Source organism: Palaemon carinicauda, chromosome 37, assembly GCF_036898095.1.
Source record: "Palaemon carinicauda isolate YSFRI2023 chromosome 37, ASM3689809v2, whole genome shotgun sequence".
In the NCBI taxonomy this organism is placed as follows: Eukaryota; Metazoa; Arthropoda; class Malacostraca; order Decapoda; family Palaemonidae; genus Palaemon; species Palaemon carinicauda.
In genome coordinates, this window is record NC_090761.1 from 56161377 (window position 1) to 56182462 (window position 21086).

Genomic DNA, 21086 nt, shown 5'->3' on the forward strand with positions numbered 1-21086 from the left:
CGTCTGACGGAGCCGGACACAAGATCATGGTACTGCTGCACAGTCTGTGAACTGTCAACCATGGGGAAGCGAGGAAGTACAGCGACAACCCGAAACTGTCTAGACTGTCTGGGTAGTACAGACAACTCCTTATCGGGTTGCTGAGGTTGCCGCACTGCGTCACAACAAGTCACCTCTGCTGGTTGTTGAACGTCTTCCCAGTGACACACTGACTCCGTAAAAAAAAATCCTCTATCAAGGACTAAGCTTGGACTGCATGTCTTGCAACAAAGCTCAAGGTCTATGGGAGCAGGTGTGGCAACAGACGGGGTTAGCGACTGAAGCGGAACCATTTACCCTCCCTGGAAGCATGTTATGCTTAAATAAAAGTCCATAGGAGGCTAAGCAGCTTAAGGCTCCTCTCCAAATGACAGAGTCCTCAAGGGAATATCAGAAGGAGGGAGAACAGCACTTTCTCATCTACAGGAACCATATCCGAGAAAAGCTAAGTTCTCTCAGTGAGGGTTTCACTGGTGCAAAAGCAGCAGACCAGAAGGCAACGTTATGAAACTGCTTGACAGTCTGTGAACTGTCAAAAACTGAACTGTCAACCACAACAGGAGCGTGAGGACATACAGCACTGGTGTATAAGTAGCAGACCAGAAGGCAACGTCATGTAACTGCATGACAGTTTGTGAGTTGGCAACAACCAAAGATGTGTGGGGAAGCCTCAACTCCTGCCTGACTAGTTTGCTGCTGGCGAGTGGCGGTAACCACAGTGTGTTGCGGAGGCTGACACACCGTGTCAAAACACGGCAGCTTGTGGTAGCTCCCGCACGGCAACGGAGTGCTCTGTGTGTGGGAGTCATCATACATCTGGCAGGGTTGACTGTGCATGGGTGAGGCTGCGGTGGGTTGAGGAGCATGCGGTATGGTATGCAGAGCATGCTGTAAGGTATGCAGAGCATGTTGTAAGGTATGCAGAGCATGCTGTAAGGAATGCAGAGCATGCTGTATGCAGAGCATGCTGTAAGGTATGCAGAGCATGCTGTAAGGTATGCAGAGCATGCTGTATGCAGAGCATGCTGTAAGGTATGCAGAGCATGCTGTATGCAGAGCATGCTGTAAGGTATGCAGAGCATGCTGTATGCAGAGCATGCTGTAAGGTATGCAGAGCATGCTGTAAGGTATGCAGAGCATGCTGTAAGGTATGCAGAGCATGCTGTATGCAGAGCATGCTGAAAGGTATGCAGAGCATGCTGTAAGGTATGCAGAGCATGCTGTATGCAGAGCATGCTGTAAGGTATGCAGAGCATGCTGTAAGGTATGCAGAGCATGCTGTAAGGTATGCAGAGCATGCTGTAAGGTATGCAGAGCATGCTGCATGGGCTGCGGAGAATGCCGCATAGTGCTGGAACCCGGCAGCTCTACAGAACCTTCCCACTGCTGATGCGGTAGCTCACGCATGTTAGCAGATGGTGCAGCAAGAACATGCGTCTGGCAGGGTGGACTGCGCATCGGTGGTGGAGCTCTCACAGGTGGAAGGTGGGAGCAGGCAGCCGCAGTATCTGCTGAGCGCACAACCTCGGCGGGTTGTAGGTTAACAGGCTGCATTGTCAACCTTCCAGCATGATACTCCTGTATGAAGGAGCAAGCTGAGACTGTATAGTCTGCAGCATGGACCACTGGGGTCTATGAAAGACAACAACAAACGGAGCTACTGTCCGTTGTGACTGAGGGTCTAAAACAGCTGGTGCGGCAACAGACGGAGTTACTGCCTGTTGCGGTTCCACCTAGCCTCTTTTAGGAGGTGTGCAGTTGTCGTACTGCAGCGAGTCCGAACTGACCCAGTGGCTACACCTAGGCCGTTGGACTTGCGCGGAAGGGACCGACTTGCACTTAAAATCTGCAAGATTGATCCATGGTTTCTGCGAGAAACCTCTTCCGCAGACGAGGAATAAATGGGCTCTCTCGTCTTTGTGTGGGTGGGGTGATCACGTCGGCAACGTGTGTAGATACACCCGAAACCACGGAGGGAAACGTCTGTTCGTCGATCAAGGCCTGAGGAACCCATAAGTCCTTCGACATTACTTCTCCCCTGGGCTTGGGAGCTTGTAAGAGGTATCGGACTAGGTGAACAACTGGCACGAACAGACGAACTGTAACACTTTGCGCATATCACTTTATCACTTTTGATTTTCTGTTTGCACTTATTTCACTGAACTCGAAACATTAAGTGGTTTGTACCTGAAACACGCAATCCTATCCTTCATTAAAAGGTAGTAATTGCGAAAACAGTATTACAATGTAACAGAAAAACATAATGAAAGATAAAGAATTCAGTGGCTGGAAAAGAGACTAAACACTAGATCAAATAAACTACGTTTAAAATCTCTCACCGCATAAAGCCTGGGAACAAGAATAAAACTCTAGAAACGTTTTACCTTCTTCCCCTATATCGACTAGGGAGAAGAGCAAAAAAAAAAAAAAAAAAAACGAGAACAACGTTACCCGCTTGAACGAAACGTTTATCCTCCTCTCTCTCCCTCCGTCTCTATCTCTCTCTCTCTCTCTCTTGACTTAGAACCTGAGAGATGAGCCCAATTATATATATCGTTAAAAAATATTATTTGTTAAAGGAAAAAAACTGAAAGGTTTCCCAAATAAAAAGTTCCTTTATTAGAATTACAACCATTTAAGCTAAGAAAGAATGAACGAAACGCTAGAATCGGTTTACTCTTACTGCAACGTGAAACAGTGAAAAACTCTCTCTCTATCGTAACGATAGAGCGCAAGTTTAACGTTCTGAACGTCAACAACTGCGGAGACTAAACAAAACGTTAGTTCAACTTTGAAAAAGTACGAGACTATCAAAGAAATTCTTTCAAAAACATTAAAATTAAAATAGCATAAATTCTTAAAAGTGAAAGAGAGTCTATACTCTCTTCGACACCAACACTTCCGTCTAAGGGAAGGGTCGGCCATTTAAAAGTGAAAGAGAGTCCATACTCTCTTCGTCACCATAATTAAATCAAATTAATTCCAAAAGCTTGCTAAGCTAATGATAAAGCTTCCTGAATAGCGAAGGCTAAACTCTAGAGCAAATACATCACCAAATCGTGAACAATAACTCCAGAATCAACAGCGTATCCAAGTAGGTCTAGCCGGAGGCACGACAGAGGAAAAATTGAGTTCTTGTTGACAAGAAGTACTTGAGTACCTGCTCACAGATGGCGCTGTTGTGTACACCCCCACCTGTATAGCGATCGCTGGCGTATCCCGACCGTAGATTTCTGTCGGGCAACAGAGTTGACAGCTACATGATCATCGGGTAAGATTAATATTGAAAAAGATAAAATTATATATCAAGGAAAAGTAAATTCATTCAGTAAATTTTTTAGCATTAATATTTTTTCGTGCTAAGATTAGTTAATGGAGTGGTGAGAGAGGTGAATGCTCGAGTGCTTGGACGAGGATTAAAACTGGTAGGCGAGAATGATCATGAATGGGAGGTAAATCAGTTGTTGTTTGCGGATGATACTGTACTGGTAGCAGACACAGAAGAGAAGCTTGACCGACTAGTGACAGAATTTGGAAGGGTGTGTGAGAGAAGGAAGTTGAGAGTTAATGTGGGTAAGAGTAAGGTTATGAGATGTACGAGAAGGGAAGGTGGTGCAAGGTTGAATGTCATGTTGAATGGAGAGTTACTTGAGGAGGTGGATCAGTTTAAGTACTTGGGGTCTGTTGTTGCAGCAAATGGTGGAGTGGAAGCAGATGTACGTCAGAGAGTGAATGAAGGTTGCAAAGTGTTGGGGGCAGTTAAGGGAGTAGTAAAAAATAGAGGGTTGGGCATGAATGTAAAGAGAGTTCTATATGAGAAAGTGATTGTACCAACTGTGATGTATGGATCGGAGTTGTGGGGAATGAAAGTGATGGAGAGACAGAAATTGAATGTGTTTGAGATGAAGTGTCTGAGGAGTATGGCTGGTGTATCTCGAGTAGATAGGGTTAGGAACGAAGTGGTGAGGGTGAGAACGGGTGTAAGAAATGAGTTAGCGGCTAGAGTGGATATGAATGTGTTGAGGTGGTTTGGCCATGTTGAGAGAATGGAAAATGGCTGTCTGCTAAAGAAGGTGATGAATGCAAGAGTTGATGGGAGAAGTACAAGAGGAAGGCCAAGGTTTGGGTGGATGGATGGTGTGAAGAAAGCTCTGGGTGATAGGAGGATAGATGTGAGAGAGGCAAGAGAGCGTGCTAGAAATAGGAATGAATGGCGAGCGATTGTGACGCAGTTCCGGTAGGCCCTGCTGCTTCCTCCGGTGCCTTAGATGACAGCGGAGGTAGCAGCAGTAGGGGACTCAGCAGTATGAAGCTTCATCTGTGGTGGAAATGTGGGAGGTTGGGCTGTGGCACCCTAGCAGTACCAGCTGAACTCGGCTGAGTTCCTGGTTAGGCTGGAGGAACGTAGAGAGTAGAGGTCCCCCTTTTTTTTTTTTTCTTTTTTTTTTTTTTTTTTTTTTGTTTTGTTTCTTGTTGTTGTCGGCTACCCCCCAAAATTGGGGGAAGTGCCTTTGGTATATGTATGTATGTAAGATTAGTTAAGTATGACATCTGGAAAAGGGCTCAACACTTAGGAGAAAAATTTATTCCAGTGAGGGATGTGATTGATTGGGTTAATGAGGACCCATTTGGTATATATTTATGGAATGTAATACCTCAATTGATCGTAACACAGCTATTAAAATTAATTCATAAAAAGGGCAGTGTAAAATTATATTACTAAAAATAGAATAACTCTAGTCCTACCTTAAAAGTGATCCATTATTATCAAAGGATCATGATTTTTACTCATTTGTTAGGCAATGAGACATACCACTTCAAATGTTGAACCTCACAAAGAGCATTTGTAAAGGGCTTTCAAGAAACTATAAAAGACAAAGATGTAATTCAACTTTGGACAATATATTTGCATTATTGGGCCTCCATACACCTTTTAATGCAACAATCAAAGAGCATGTTCCATTTAGAAGATGGAAACCTGGCAAGGTTCAGAGACAGTTCCTGTGGCCTCAGCTGAAAATTTGGTAGTTTTCCTTTCCAAGTTCCTCTTGAATTAGTAAAAATAGGGTTGATGTAGAAGCTTCTCCCATTTGGGATATCTCCTTGGGGAGTCCATCATCGTATATAGAAAGTTGACAAAACCATTTTTACTGTCACCAAAGTAGTGCAATGAGAGTAACCGACAGATCTTTCTGTATTCATGGTTTGTCAAATACTGCTCTTATCATGCTGGATAGTAAGTAGTCATGGACTTCAATGCCATCTCATGAGAGGAAAAGGGCCTCTGTCTTCCCAGCTACTGAGTACAGGAAAGTAGAAAACAGTGTTGGCTGCTTAATAACTCATATTTATTCCAGTGTTGGCTGCTTAATAACTCATATTTATTCAAATTATATCAATATCATTACCATTATTACTGTATTATCCTTTTCACTACATGCCAAATCTACCTCCCTAGTTGTAAAACCAGATTGTAATTATAAAATATGAAAAAAGAAATAGAAACTAAAAAAAATTAACAAAAACAACATACAATAAATCCAGTAATTGGTAAACTAAGAAATACGTTATATCAAGCGACTCGACAAAAAATATTTGCTCTCAACTTTTAAATATTGCACTTAGTTTTAGGTCTGACACTTCCAGGCTGATTCAAGTCTCAGTTAGTGACAAAGCCAAGAAGGCTTTAGGTAACAGTAGAGGAGGGCTAGATAGGATACCATCACAACTCAGTCAACAAGGTACCTCTGTTGCCTAATTTTGTTCTTGTGTGCCAAGGCTGACTATTGTCCTAGAACACTGGTGTATACCTGAAGGGTAATGGCCACTAAGAAGTAAAATACTTTCCACTCCCATACAAGATGAAATACTTTCCTTAATTCTGAATGTATATTATTTTCTCAAGAGGATTCCTGTTCCTAAGACTTCAGAGAAGTCCAACTCCGAGGTAGTAAAGGTAAGCCCCTGGCTACAGTTTCTCACCTTTAACCTGTTAAGCGTCCCCCCTGGACCAGGTTGCCGCTAACATACCGTCACGCTTTTTTTGCCCTGAGCGGTCATTTCACTAATGATAATTTTTCAAAGTTAATATTATCTCTTTATGTTTATAATTCGTATTTATAGTTAAAAGTGGGGATATTAATTAAATGGTGGAGTAAAAAAACAATTAATACTTCTATAATTTCATTTCAAAAGGCTACATAATACTGAATATTCTAATGAGTTCTTTTTATCTTCAATTGTAAATCTTACGCCAGGATCAGCAACAAAAGCATAGGGACAACTCCTCTCTCTCTCTCTCTCTCTCCATATCGTTTCCTGTATAGTTTTCAAATATGTTCGTCATATATTGGTACATTATTTATCCACTTTATTCTCTCTCTCTCTCTCTCTCTCGGCGTTTCATTTCCTATATAGTTTTGTGAAATCTCGTTGTCCAGTCATTCGGCAATGAGAAGTCATTTTTTATCTCGGCATCGAAAGAAAACTTTGTTTCTTATAAATCCTCATCCCTGGAGGATTCAGAACTAGTGCTCTCAATATCAAACAGGTTATTATTATCAAATTCCTCAACAAGAATATCATTTATTTCATCTAAAGAAATAACCTTCCTCTTTAGACCGCTCATTGCAAAAGGAACATCAAACAACCTTTCCCGCATGCACGCCCAAAGCGCACTGAGAGGAAACCAGTTACCAGTTTTCTAACATCAAGCTACCTTCAGAAAAATAGTTGCCAGACATCATAAAAGTTTCTATTTATAGCCCCCATATGCTGAGAGTGTTGCCAAGTGGTGATCTTATACTTACTATACGAGTAAACGCATTATCACGAGACTGACGGCTTGAAAAAGGCAGTTAAAGTCATGAACGGAATATGCAGTTGAAGGCGGTACTGAGTAGATCGTGGTGAACGGTTTATCACGTGGGTGACGCTTAACAGGTTAACCAACCTAAAAACTTAATAGAGTCTTGAGTCTAGTCAAGTCTCCGCCTCAAGGAAAAAAATCCCTGAGATGCAAGCATCAATGGGAACAAATCCAGAGAAAAGCTTTCTTTGCAATAGCCAGTGAAGTGGATGGAGATGTCTGTCTCCTACATGGCTAAAATCAAAGTGAAGATGGTATGAGTGAGCGGGGGACGGTACTTCTCCCGCTATCACCAGTAACAACCGATGAGGTTGTTGACCCCTCATTAAAAATTTTATAGCCATTTGCCAGCTTGTGCTAACATTTATATTCATAGTAAAGAGCAAATGGTTTGTATTTATGTGAGAACAAACAAATTTTTGAGCTATAAAGAAAAAGCACTATGCTAGAAAGTCTAGTTTCCATCATGAAAGGGGGCCGAGATTGATAATGAATGCCAATTTCCTGTCCCTTTGGAAAAAAGTAAGATACAACTGTAAATTCAATGTATACCATTGGTTACTCCCACTAATACTTGAGTCTTTCTCACTGACATCAACTCTCTCTCTCCACTGCCTGTTATCTCTCTGAGTCTGTTTTGTATAGGTTAAGTAAAATGATCAAGATGTTAATAGGAAGGTCAGCTACTTTTCGTTACCACTCAAGGTTCTACTTCTAAATATTTACATGACTTCCAAGGTTTCAGGCGATAAGCCCTACATGAGAATCCAGCCACAGGTTTGCAGCCTCACTTTATCCTTACTTTAGAGGAGGACTTTCTGCCTGACCTGAAAATTCCTGAATGCACAAAACTGTTCCCCTCTCTAGCAATGGATGGAGGAGTTTGTGGGAAATCTTTCTTTCAACTTGGTGATTGCATGGCATATTGCCTGGGACTGTCATTCTTGAATTTCAGTCCTAGTAGCCACAAAGATGCTACTATGACTATGAACTCAAATCTCTCTTACTCAAGGATGAAACCAAATTAGAGAATGCCTATGAGCTTCCATCCCTTTCTTCAGGTAAGATTTGCCAGGAAGTTGATAATCATCATTATTACCAAAATGGATGACCTGCTCAGTGATGAGACAATCTTCATGCCCTTTGGACTGTTTCCCCGGAGAAACACATTATTTTCTTCCAATTCTCCCTATTGCAAGTTAACAGCAGCAAGAAACTAGAAGTGCTATTTTTTCAAGGGTGTTCACTTTGAATAGTAATTAGGAGAGGGAAGGAGAAGGATAAGTCTCCTGGGTACAGTGACTAGATACTGACTTGATACTTTCAAAGAAAGATTTTTAATTCAATAGAATCTATCAAGCCTCTAATCCAGCAGATATCAGTGATGAGGAAAAGGCATATGCTTATCATAGCTTCCAACTGTCTCTTCTACTATCCTATCTTTATCATCTGACAAAATATCTATGATAGCCTCAACTGAAGGAAGGTCAAAAGTCAGGGACTCTTCTGTCTTAACTGGCCTTTCAATGCCTCTCCAGATACAAAAGGCTGCTCATCCAATCAAGAATCAAACTAAAAACGCCCTATCTTATTCAGCAAATGGCCAGTTAGGAGAGTCAAACATTTCTATCACATGGACCTTACCCATGTCAAAGTTATATCAGGTCTTCTTTTGCATGGGTTAAAGGAGCCTGACCATTACCTGTTGAATTAGTAAATGTTATTCTAATTTGGGCCAAATGAAATTTTCTGACCATTTCTTTAAGGAACTTTATGGAGAGGAATGAGATGAGACATCACTTAAATTTGCTACCAAGATTTGAGTTTTTCCAACAAATCCATCAGATCTTAACAGCTTGAAACAATAACTTTACTGTTCTCATAATGATGGAAATCTGTTGGACTGGAAACAATTCTAAATGCCCTGCATATAACAAGATTGGACTTGGAGTGAGCTGGTTCCCTAGACATGTTGCTAAAACTAGTGAGGTAAGAATCAACTATATACTTTGAAACAGCAGCTCATAGCCTTTGATAAGAGTGACTCAGATCTTTTCAAAGGGAAATGTTCAAACAGTGGAAGAGATCATGTCTTTATATATGGAGCAGTGAGAGTTCCTAGAAGACAATTAATTCTTGTCCTTAGAATAGGAACAGCTCTAGCCCTTTCTCAAGGGCAATGTACCACCTCACACACACTAAGAGTGGGGCAGTCTGCTGCTTATAGATAGAATAAGGGAAAACTTGATAAGTGGTGCTTTTGTTTTGAATATTTTTCAATGGGGACTAAAGTACAGTACTGTATGTGTTTTTATATTACAATTGGGCTTATTATAAAAGATTGGTTGGCAGTGAAACAAAATAATATCTTAGACTAACCTGTGAGTGTGTGCCCAGTCTGATAGTTCCAGTTCCATCAATCCATTTGGATGTCTTGTCCACATAGGATCAACTGTGCCAAAACCAGTGTGGAGATGCCCACATACATATGCTGACCCAGTAGACAGGAGTTTTGTCAAATCCGTTGAGGACACTATTGTACTAATTGGATAGTGGCCATAGAATACAATAATGTCACCTCGGTTATGTGCTTCTGTGGAAACAAACAAATAAAACAATAACAGTAATGACTTTCAGGACAACATTCTTTAATGATCTAATTTTCTATTGAGAGTAACAACACTTGTTTTGGTATCTTAAAATAAAAAACCATGAAGCAAACAGCAACTTTCCTAAAAGAAAGAAACAAGGTTTGTAAACTTAGGAAAATAATAATGAATTTAAAATTTAATTTTCATTTTTCCTAGCTATACAAACCTGAGCTATTTAACCTAAATATCCCACTTCAACCACCCGTTTCAGTCCTAAGCCTGAGGACAAAATGGGCTATTCTATGACAGGTGGGTATGCGGGGCTTATCCTCACTCCATATGTCTTTACCCATTACAGTATTTTTTTAGTGATTTTATGGTCATTCCAGCACTACTGAAGATATATCCATATTAAAAAGGACTAACATTTGTATAACTCAGAAAAATGTTATTTTTATAATAAAATAAATTTTTGAATATACTTACCCGGTGATTATAATAGCTGATTATAATAGCTGCAACTCTGTTGCTCGACAGAAAACTCTAAGGTAAAACTCGCCAGCGATCGCTACACAGGTTGCAGGTGTGCCCAACAGCGCCATCTGTCGTCCAGATACCCAGTACTCAATGTAAACAAAGACTCAATTTTCTCCTCGTTCCACTGCGTCTCTATTGGGGAGGAAGGGAGGGTCCTTTAATTTATAATCACCGGGTAAGTATATTCAAAAATTTATTTTATTATCAAAATAACATTTTTCAATATTTAACTTAGCCGGTGATTATAATAGCTGATTCACACCCAGGGGGGTGGGTAGAGACCAGCAATATATGTTTACATTATTATGAGCTAAGAGTTTTTATTTAATTTTAGAAGTTATCAAAATAACAAAAACAAAATAAATAGGTACCTGGTAAGGAAGTCGACTTGAACAATTACTCTGCCTTTTTAAGTACGTCTTCCTTACGGAGCCTCGCGATCCTCTCAGGATGCTGATCGACCCCTAGGATCTGAAGTATCAAGGGTTGCAACTCATACAACAGGACCTCATCAAAACCCCTAATCTAGGCGCTTCTCAAGAAATGACTTTGACCACCCGCCAAATCAACCAGGATGCGAAAGGCTTCTTAGCCTTCCGGACAACCCAAAAACAACAATAAAAACATTTCAAGAGAAAGATTAAAAAGGTTATGGAATTAGGGAATTGTAGTGGTTGAGCCCTCACCCACTACTGCACTCGCTGCTACGAATGGTCCCAGAGTGTAGCAGTCCTCGTAAAGAGACTGGACATCCTTAAGATAAAAAGACGCGAACACTGACTTGCTTCTCCAATAGGTTGCGTCCATTATACTTCGCAGAGATCTATTTTGTTTAAAGGCCACGGAAGTTGCGACAGCTCTAACTTCGTGTGTCCTTACCTTCAGCAAAGCTTGGTCTTCCTCACTCAGATGGGAATGAGCTTCTCGTATTAACAGTCTGATAAAATAGGATAAAGTATTCTTTGACATAGGCAAAGATGGTTTCTTAACTGAACACCATAAAGCTTCAGACGGGCCTCGTAAAGGTTTAGTTCGTTTTAAATAGAACTTAAGAGCTCTCAGAGGGCATAAGACTCTTTCTAGTTCATTTCCAACCATATTCGATAAGCTTGGAATATCGAACGATTTTGGCCAAGGTTGAGAAGGCAGCTCGTTTTTGGCTAGAAAACCAAGTTGTAGAGAACATGTAGCCGTTTCAGATGAAAATCCGATGTTCTTGCTGAAGGCATGAATCTCACTGACTCTTTTAGCTGTGGCTAAGCATACCAGGAAAAGAGTCTTTAAGGTGAGATCTTTCAGGGAGGCTGATTGTAGCGGCTCGAACCTGTCTGACATGAGGAATCTTAGTACCATGTCTAAATTCCAACCAGGTGTAACCAAACGACGCTCCTTCGTGGTCTCAAAAGACTTAAGGAGGTCCTGTAGATCTTTATTGTTGGAAAGATCTAAGCCTCTGTGACGGAAGACTGATGCCAACATGCTTCTGTAACCCTTGATAGTGGGGGCTGAAAGAGATCGTTCTTTCCTCAGATATAAGAGGAAGTCAGCTATTTGAGTTACAGAGGTACTGGTCGAGGATACAGATACTGACTTGCACCAGTTTCGGAAGACTTCCCACTTCGATTGGTAGACTCTAAGGGTGGATGTTCTCCTTGCTCTAGCAATCGCTCTGGCTGCCTCCTTCGAAAAGCCTCTAGCTCTCGAGAGTCTTTCGATAGTCTGAAGGCAGTCAGACAAAGAGCGTGGAGGCCTTGGTGTACCTTCTTTACGTGTGGCTGACGTAGAAGGTCCACCCTTAGGGGAAGAGTTCTGGGAACGTCTACTAGCCATCGAAGTACCTCGGTGAACCATTCTCTCGCGGGCCAGAGGGGAGCAACTAGCGTCAACCTTGTCCCTTCGTGAGAGGCGAACTTCTGCAGTACCTTGTTGACAATCTTGAACGGAGGGAATGCATATAGATCTAGATGTGACCAATCTAGGAGAAAGGCATCTATATGAACTGCTGCCGGGTCCGGGATTGGTGAGCAATATATTGGGAGCCTCTTGGTCATCGAGGTTGCGAAGAGATCTATGGTTGGCTGGCCCCAGGTGGCCCAAAGTCTCTTGCATACATCCTTGTGGAGGGTCCATTCTGTTGGAATTATTTGTCCCTTCCGACTGAGACAATCTGCCATGACATTCAAGTTGCCTTGGATGAACCTCATTACTAGTGATATGTTTAGACCTTTTGACCAGGTGAGGAGGTCCCTTGCGATCTCGTACAACGTCAGTGAGTGGGTCCCTCCTTGCTTGGAGATGTACGCCAAAGCAGTGGTGTTGTCCGAGTTCACCTCCACCACTTTGCCTTGAAGGAGAGACCTGAAGCTTTTCAAGGCCAGATGTACTGCCAGTAGCTCCTTGCAGTTGATATGCATTGTCCTTTGACTCGAGTTCCATATTCCCGAGCATTCCCGACCGTCTAATGTCGCCCCCCAGCCTACGTCCGATGCGTCCGAGAAGAGAACGTGGTTGGGAGTCTGAACAGCCAGGGGCAGACCCTCTCTGAGGCTGATAATGTCCTTCCACCATGTCAGGCAAGACTTCATCTTCTCGGAAACGGGGATCGAGACCGCTTCTAGCGTCTTGTCCTTTTTCCAGTGAAATGCTAGGTGATATTGAAGAGGACGGAGGTGTAGTCTTCCTAATGACACGAACTGTTCCAGGGATGATAGCGTCCCTATCAGACTCATCCAGTTCCTGACTGAACATCGTTCCTTCTTCAGCATGTTCTGGATGCATAACTGGGCTTGGCTTGTTCTGGGGGCCGACGGAAAAGCCCGAAAAGCTAGACTGTGAATCTCCATCCCTAAATACACAATAGTTTGGGATGGGACCACTTGTGACTTTTCCATATTGACAAGGAGACCCAATTCCTTGGTCAGATCTAGAGTCCACTTTAGATCCTTCAGACAGCGACGACTGGAAGAAGCTCTGAGAAGCCAGTCGTCCAAATAGAGGGAGGCTCGGATGTCCGCTAAATGAAGGAATTTGGCTACATTCCTCATCAGCCTCGTAAACACAAGAGGAGCTGTGCTTAGGCCAAAGCACAGGGCTTGAAACTGGTAGACAACCTTTTCGAAGACAAATCTCAGAAAAGGTTGGGAGTCCGGGTGGATGGGGACGTGGAAGTAGGCGTCCCTTAGGTCTAAAGAGACCATCCGGTCTTCCCTTCTGACCGCTGCTAGAACCGACTTTGTGGTCTCCATGGAGAACGTCTGCTTTGTGACAAAGACATTCAGCGCACTGACGTCTAGCACCGGCCTCCACCCTCCTGTCTTCTTTGACACCAAGAAGAGACTGTTGTAGAATCCCGGGGATTGATGGTCCAGGACTTTGACTACCGCTCCCTTCTCTAGTAAGAGAGACACTTCCTGTTTCAATGCTCGTCTCTTGTCTTCCTCTCTGTACCTGGGAGAGAGATCGATGGGAGACGTTGCTAGAGGGGGTTTTCGTACAAACGGGATCTTGTACCCCTCTCTGAGCAACTTCACAGATTGTGCATCTGCGCCTCTCTTTTCCCAGGTCTGCCAGAAGTTCTTGAGTCTGGCTCCCACTGCTGTCTGAAGAAGCTGGCAGTCAGACTCTGCCCTTAAAGGACTTGGTTCCTTTCTTCTTTCCACGTCTCCCTTCGGCACGAGCACCTCCTCTGCTGGAGGCTCTGCCACGAAAGGGCGGAATAAAACGGGACGCTGGAGTGTCCATCCTTGGTCTAGCTGACAGGGTAGGCAAAGGGGTGGCTTTGCGAGCAGATGACGCAACAAGATCGTGAGTATCCTTCTGTATCAAAGAAGCAGCAATTTCTTTAATCAGGTCCTCTGGAAAAAGGCACTTGGAAAGAGGAGCAAACAGAAGTTCGGATCTCTGGCATGGTGTAACTCCAGCTGAAAGGAATGAGCATAGGTTTTCACGCTTCTTAAGGACTCCGGACACAAAAGATGCAGCAAGCTCATTAGACCCATCACGTACGGCCTTGTCCATGCAGGACATAATGAGCAAGGAAGTCTCCTTCTCCATCGGAGAGATCTTTCTGCTTAGAGCTCCTAGACACCAGTCTAGGAGGTTAAAAACCTCGAAGGCTCTAAAGATACCTTTCAAAAGGTGGTCCAGGTCCGAAGATGACCAACATATTTTGGAGCGTCTCATGGCTAGGCGGCGGGGAGAGTCTACAAGACTTGAGAAGTCGCCCTGGGCAGAGGCAGGAACTCCCAAGCCGAGAACTTCTCCCGTGGCATACCAGACGCTCGATCTAGAAGAGAGTCTAGCAGGGGGAAACGTAAAAGCTGTCTTCCCTAAACTCTTTTTGGACTGCAGCCATTCTCCTATCACCCGCAAAGCTCTCTTGGACGAGCGTGCGAAGACGAGTCTAGTAAAGGCAGGAGTGGTTGACGGCATGCCTAACACAAACTCTGACGGAGGAGAACGCGGAGCCACAGACACAAACTGGTCCGGAAACATCTCTTTGAACAGGGCCAAAACTTTCCTAAAGTCCAAAGAGGGTTGCGTAGACTTAGGCTCGTCCAGTTCTGAATGCGGTTCATCTACGTGTGCAGCACCATCATCATCAGAAAGTCCTTCATCCAAGTATTGATGAGGAAGCGGCAACGGAGTGGGTAACGGCTGGTTAGCTGAGTCCGGTCGCACGGGTGCATGCGTGACTGAGCCGGACGCAACGTCATGGAACTGTTGCCCAGTCTGTGAGCTGGCAACAACCATAGCAGCGCGGGGACGCACAGCGTCTACTCCAGACTGTCTAGACTGATGTGGGTGAGCAGTGGCAACCACACTGGGTTGCGGAGGTTGACGCACCGCGTCAAAACAAAACAACTCTGACGGTTGTTGAACCTCACGAACATCAACGGATACCTCCATGCGTCGCTGAACGTCAACATGCGGCTGGCAGATCACACTGGAACGCATGGGTGGCGGAACTCTCTCAACTGGAGTGCGTGAGAAGGTTACCTCAGCGTCCCCAGGACGCACAACCGATCGTGTGGGTGGTTGTAGGCAAGGAGCTGTACTAGCTGGTGCGGCAGCAACCTTCTCCGCACGAAAGTCCTGCATAAGCGACGTTAGTTGAGACTGCATGTCTTGCAGTAAAGACCACTTAGGGTCTACAGGAGCAGGTGCGGCGACAGACGGTGTAACTGTCTGAAGCGGTACCGCTTTGCCTCTCTTAGGAGGTGAGCAGTCATCGGATGACTGCAGCAAGTCCGAACTGACCCAGTGGCTACAGCTGGGCCGTTGGACTTGTGCGGAAGGGACCGACTTGCGCTTTAACGGTCGTGAGACCTTGGTCCATGGTTTCTTGCGAGAAACACCTTCCGAAGACGAGGTATAAATGGGCTCTCTCGTCTTTGTTAGGCAGGGGCGATCTTGGGTAGATACGCCCGATACCACGGAGGGAACGTCTGTTCGCTGATTAAAGCCTCTCGAACCCATTTGTCGTACGACATTGCTTCTCCCCTGGACTTGGGAGCTTGCAAGAGGTCCCGGACTAGGAGGACGACAGGCACGAACAGACGAACCCTCAAGCGCAACACTATCCACAACACTATGACTCACTTTAGCACTTCCCACTGCACTTTTACACTTCAGCTCCTTCACATCCGCCATGAGCTGATTACGGTCACTAGCCAGGGACTCAACTCTCTCACCCAGAGCTTGGATGGCACGCATCATATCAGCCATCGAAGGTTCCTGAGTGCCAGAAGGGGGATTAGGAGCAACCACTACAGGGGAAGGAATAGGTTGTGGGGCATGAGGAGAGGAAATGTCAATAGAACGAGAGGAACTTCTCCTAACTCTATCTCTCTCTAGCCTAAGTGTATACTTTTGGAATTCGATAAAATCGAATTCCGAAAGCCCAACGCACTCCTCACATCGATCTTCCAATTGACAGGTTTTATCCCGACAATTGGAACAAACAGTGTGAGGGTCGATAGAGGCCTTCGGAAGACGCCTTGAACAGTCCCTAGCATTGCACTTCCTAAATTTTGGGACTTGTGAAGGGTCAGCCATTTTGAATTGGTCAAGGGGGAATTCAAAAACTATCAAAAAGTCATCAACAAAGAATCCGTAATCAAAAAGAGTTCAAGGAATTGTGAAGAGAAAGCCTGCACAGCGAAAGCTCAAAACTAGAATAGTGTACTTCACCAATTAGTTGTGAAAACAAATCCAGTTTAGCAACAGCGAGTAAGTACGTCTTGTCGGTAGCACGAGAGAGAAAATTGAGTCTTTGTTTACATTGAGTACTGGGTATCTGGACGACAGATGGCGCTGTTTTGCACACCTGCAACCTGTGTAGCGATCGCTGGCGAGTTTTACCTTAGAGTTTTCTGTCAAGCAACAGAGTTGCAGCTATTATAATCACCGGCTAAGTTAAATATTGAAAAAAGTTATTTTTTGGGGAAGTGACAGGATAAATTGTATGGCCTCCATGTATACTACCTTAAGCAACAAGCATTTAACTATAAGACAAGATAATTTCCTTAATAGCACGGAATACAATTGGATGTTAAAATTTTAGCTTCAACTGTCATTCAAATGGTTTAATTGCAATGATGTATAGCCCATTACAGCATATGTATGGATATATACAGTACTTATAAGCTTTCTAAATAGACCATCTTGAAAATCTTTCTAGTCTAAAGAACTTGCCTTCAGCTGCTCGATGTAAATTCTTGAACTCATCCTCTGGAAGGTATCCTAGAAAATTATATGCCCGAATTCCAGGTTTCAAAGAGGCATCAACAGGAAGAAAAGTAATATTCTGTCCTCCAATACCAGCTACAGTAACACCTAGGGCTGTTCTTGATGCTGTGAAGGATGACTGCACAGCATTGGCCTTGAAGTATGAGTGTGCCACCTCATCAAAATTATCTAAGGAAAAAGAATGAAACTATTATTCATCACATACACTGAAAATTGTAAACAAATTTAGTTATGTCAACAAATAAATGTTATTTACTACAAATGAATATAATGAAGAGTAAAAGGTGTAATACTCACCATGGTTTCCAGCAATGTCTAACCAAATAGAAGAATTGTTGCGACTAATTCGTTCCTTCACAACACGTCTATATATAGACCATTCTTCTGGAATTTCTGCGACTTTAACTCCATACGTTTTTGAATTTGTCAGGTCACCTGCACATGAAGAGGAATAATAAATTTTTTTCAAGCAGAACTAAACGCAGTGTGTAAATAGAAAATAGCCATAGTCTCATAAATGTGTATTTTTTTCCCTCAAGCAGAACTAAATACAGTACCGTATGTGAATGAAATAACAAGATCACCTCACTGAACTCTTTGCTATTTTGGTATTGTAGCAAACGCTTCAACACAAAAGGAAAAATATTCAGGGACACTTAAACTCGAGAGATTTTCATCTGCATTTAACAAAATCAAACATAACATACATAGGGTGATAACAATATCTTTGACTATGATTGATGACAAAATACAAACAAAAAGTAAGCAGTTTTTGAAGGGCAGATGACAATTTTTATTCAGAAGACTCTTTGGTTCATGTATAAATTAGCTGAGGAATGAGTATCCGCTCTCTCTCAACAGTAACTAATTCACCTTCAGTTCCCATTATTGTTGGGGCTGACTACTTTTGAGTAGTCTTTTCTTTGGATATAACGGAAAGTAAAAAAATGACAGGGTCTGTGAGTGTAAGAACACACAAATGTTTAATGACTGTCATATGATTGAAAGCTTTTTCCTTCATAGTTCTCTTCATTTAATTCATTCAAAGTGGAATTATAAATCATCTACAGTGCCTTGCTAAAATGTTATTTTCATTAGTAAAATAAATTTTTGAATATACTTACCCGATAATCATGTAGCTGTCAACTCTGTTGCCGACAGAAATCTACGGTCGGGATACGCCAGCGATCGCTATACAGGTGGGGGTGAACACCACAGCGCCATCTGTGGTCAGGTACTCCAGTACTTCTTGTCAACACCACCTCAATTTTTTCCTCGGTCCACTGGTTCTCTATGGGGAGGAAGGGTGGGTCAATTAAATCATGATTATCGGGTAAGTATATTCAAAAATTTATTTTACTAATGAAAATAACATTTTTCAATATTAATCTTACCCGATAATCATGTAGCTGATTCACACCCAGGGTGGTGGGTGGAGACCAGCATACATGTTAACAAAGAAGCTAAGTATCCCGTATTTTATTTTATTAGTTATTCAAAAATAACATAAAATAAATAAGTACCTGGTAAGGAAGACGACTTGAACCATTACTCTGCCTTTATTAAGTACGTCTTCCTTACTGAGCGTAGCGGTCCTCTTAGGATGCTGAACGACTCTTAGGTGCTGAAGTATAAAGGGCTGCAACCCATACTAAAGGACCTCATCACAACCTTTAACCTCGGCGCTTCTCAAGAAAGAATTGACCACCCGCCAAATCAACAAGGATGTGGAAGGCTTCTTAGCCGACCGTACAACCCATAAAAAGTATTCAAGAGAAAGGTTAAAAAGGTTATGGGATTATGGGAATGTAGTGGCTGAGCCCCCGCCTACTACTGCATTCGTTGCTACGAATGGTCCCAGGGTGTAGCAGTTCTCGTAAAGAGACTGGACATCTTTGAGATAGAATGATGCGAACACTGACTTGCTTCTCCAATAGGTTGCATCCATAACACTCTGCAGAGAACGGTTCTGTTTGAGGACCACTGAAGTAGCCACAGCTCTCACTTCATGTGTCCTTACCTTCAGCAAAGCAAGGTCTTCTTCCTTCAGATGAGAATGTGCTTCCCTAATCAGGAGCCTGAATAGGTAAGAAACTGAGTTCTTAGACCTTGGAAGAGAAGGCTTCTTGATAGCACACCATAAGGCTTCTGATTGTCCTCGTAAAGGTTATGACCTTTTTAGATAGTACCTAAGAGCTCTAACTGGGCAAAGTACTCTCTCCAGTTCGTCCCCCACCAAGTTGGACAGGCTTGGGATCTCGAACGACTTAGGCCAAGGACGTGAAGGAAGCTCGTTTTAGCAAAAAACCGAGCTGCAAGGAACATGTAGCCGTTTCAGATGTGAAAACTATGTTCCTGCTGAAGGCGTGGGTCTCACTTACTCTTTTAGCTGTTGTCAAGCACACGAGGAAAAGAGTTTTTAATGTGAGGTCCTTAAAAGAGGCTGATTGGAGAGGTTCAAATCTTGATGACATAAGGAACCTTAGGACCACGTCTAGATTCCAGCCTGGAGTGGACAACCGACGTTCCTTTGAGGTCTTAAAAGACCTAAGGAGGTCCTGTAGATCTTTGTTGGTGGAAAGATCCAAGCCTCTATGGCGGAAAACCGCTGCCAACATACTTCTGTAACCCTTAATCGTAGGAGCTGAAAGGGATCTTACGTTCCTTAGATGTAACAGGAAGTCAGCAATCTGGGTTACAGTGGTACTGGATGAGGAAACTGCATTGGCCTTGTACCAGCTTCGGAAGACTTCCCCTTTAGACTGATAGACTCTGAGAGTGGATGTCCTCCTTGCTCTGGCAATCGCTCTGGCTGCCTCCTTCGAAAAGCCCCTAGCTCTTGAGAGTCTTTCGAAAGTTTGAAGGCAGTCAGACGAAGAGCGTGGAGGTTTGGATGTACCTTCTTTACGTGAGGTAGACGAAGAAGGTCCACTCCTAGAGGAAGAGTCCTGGGAATGTCGACCAGCCATTGCAGTACCTCTATGAACCATTCTCTCGCGGGCCAGAGCGGAGCCAACCAACGTCAGCCGTGTCCCTTTGCGAGAGGCGAACTTCTGAAGTACCCTGTTGACAATCTTGAACGGCAGGAATGCATACAGGTCGAGATGGGACCAATCCAGCAGAAAAGCATCCACGTGAACTGCTGCTGGGTCTGGAATCGGAGAACAATACAACGGGAGCCTCTAGGTTATCGAGGTAGCGAACAGATCTATGGTTGGCTGACCCCACAGGGCCCAAAGTCTGCTGCAAACATTCTTGTGAAGGGTCCACTCTGTGGGGATGACCTGACCCTTCCGGCTAAGGCGATCTGCCATGACATTCATATCGCCCTGAATGAACCTCGTTACCAGCGTGAGCTTTCGATCTTTTAACCAGATGAGGAGGTCCCTTGCGATCTAGAACAACTTCCACGAATGAGTCCCTCCCTGCTTGGAGATGTAAGCCAAGGCTGTGGTGTTGTCAGAGTCCACCTCCACCACCTTGTTAAGCTGGAGGGACTTGAAGTTTATCAAGGCCAGATGAACCGCCAACAGCTCCTTGCAATAGATGTGAAGTGTCCTTAGCTCCTGATTCCATGTTCCCGAGCATTCCTGTCCGTCCAAAGTCGCACCCCAGCCCGTGTCTGATGCGTCAGAGAAGAGACGGCGGTCGGGTTTCTGAACAGCCAAAGGTAGACTTCCTTGAGAAGAAAGCTGTTCTTTCACCACGTGAGAGTAGACCTCCTCTCTTCGGAAACAGGAACTGAGATCGTCTCTAGCGTCATGTCCTTTATCCAGTGAGCCGCTAGATGATACTGAAGGGGGCGGAGGTGGGGTCTCCCTAACTCGATGAACAGGGCCAGCGATGAAAGTGTCCCTGTTAGACTCATCCACTACCTGACTGAGCATCGGTTCCTTCTCAGCATGCTCTGGATGCAATCTAGGGCTTAGTAGATCCTTGGGGCCGACGGAAAAGCCCGAAAAGCTCGACTCTGAAGATCCATACCCAGGTAGACAATGGTCTGGGATGGGACGAGCTGGGACTCCTCAAAATTGACCAGGAGGCCCAGTTCCTTGGTCAGATCCATAGTCCATCTGAGAATCTCCAGACAGCGACGACTTGTGGGAGCTCTTAAAAGCTAGTCGTCTGACGGAGCCGGACACAAGATCATGGTACTGCTGCACAGTCTGTGAACTGTCAACCATGGGGAAGCGAGGAAGTACAGTGACAACCCGAAGCTGTCTAGACTGTCTGGGTCGTACAGACAACTCCTTATCGGGTTGCTGAGGTTACCGCACTGCGTCACAACAAGTCACTTCTGC

At 43.8% G+C, this 21086-nt stretch overlaps 1 protein-coding gene across 2 annotated transcripts in view; it reads right to left on the reverse strand.

Annotated features, from left to right (window-relative positions):
* LOC137629702 (transmembrane protein 62-like) overlaps positions 1-21086 on the reverse strand; it is a 113841-nt gene that overhangs the window by 72272 nt on the left and 20483 nt on the right. For both annotated transcript variants that reach the window (XM_068361260.1, XM_068361259.1), the window contains exons 4-6: positions 17083-17220; positions 16732-16953; positions 9287-9500 (exon numbers count right to left, since the gene is read on the reverse strand). In XM_068361260.1, the coding sequence (XP_068217361.1) occupies positions 9287-9500; positions 16732-16953; positions 17083-17220 (574 nt within the window). The remainder of the gene's footprint in view (positions 1-9286; positions 9501-16731; positions 16954-17082; positions 17221-21086) is intronic.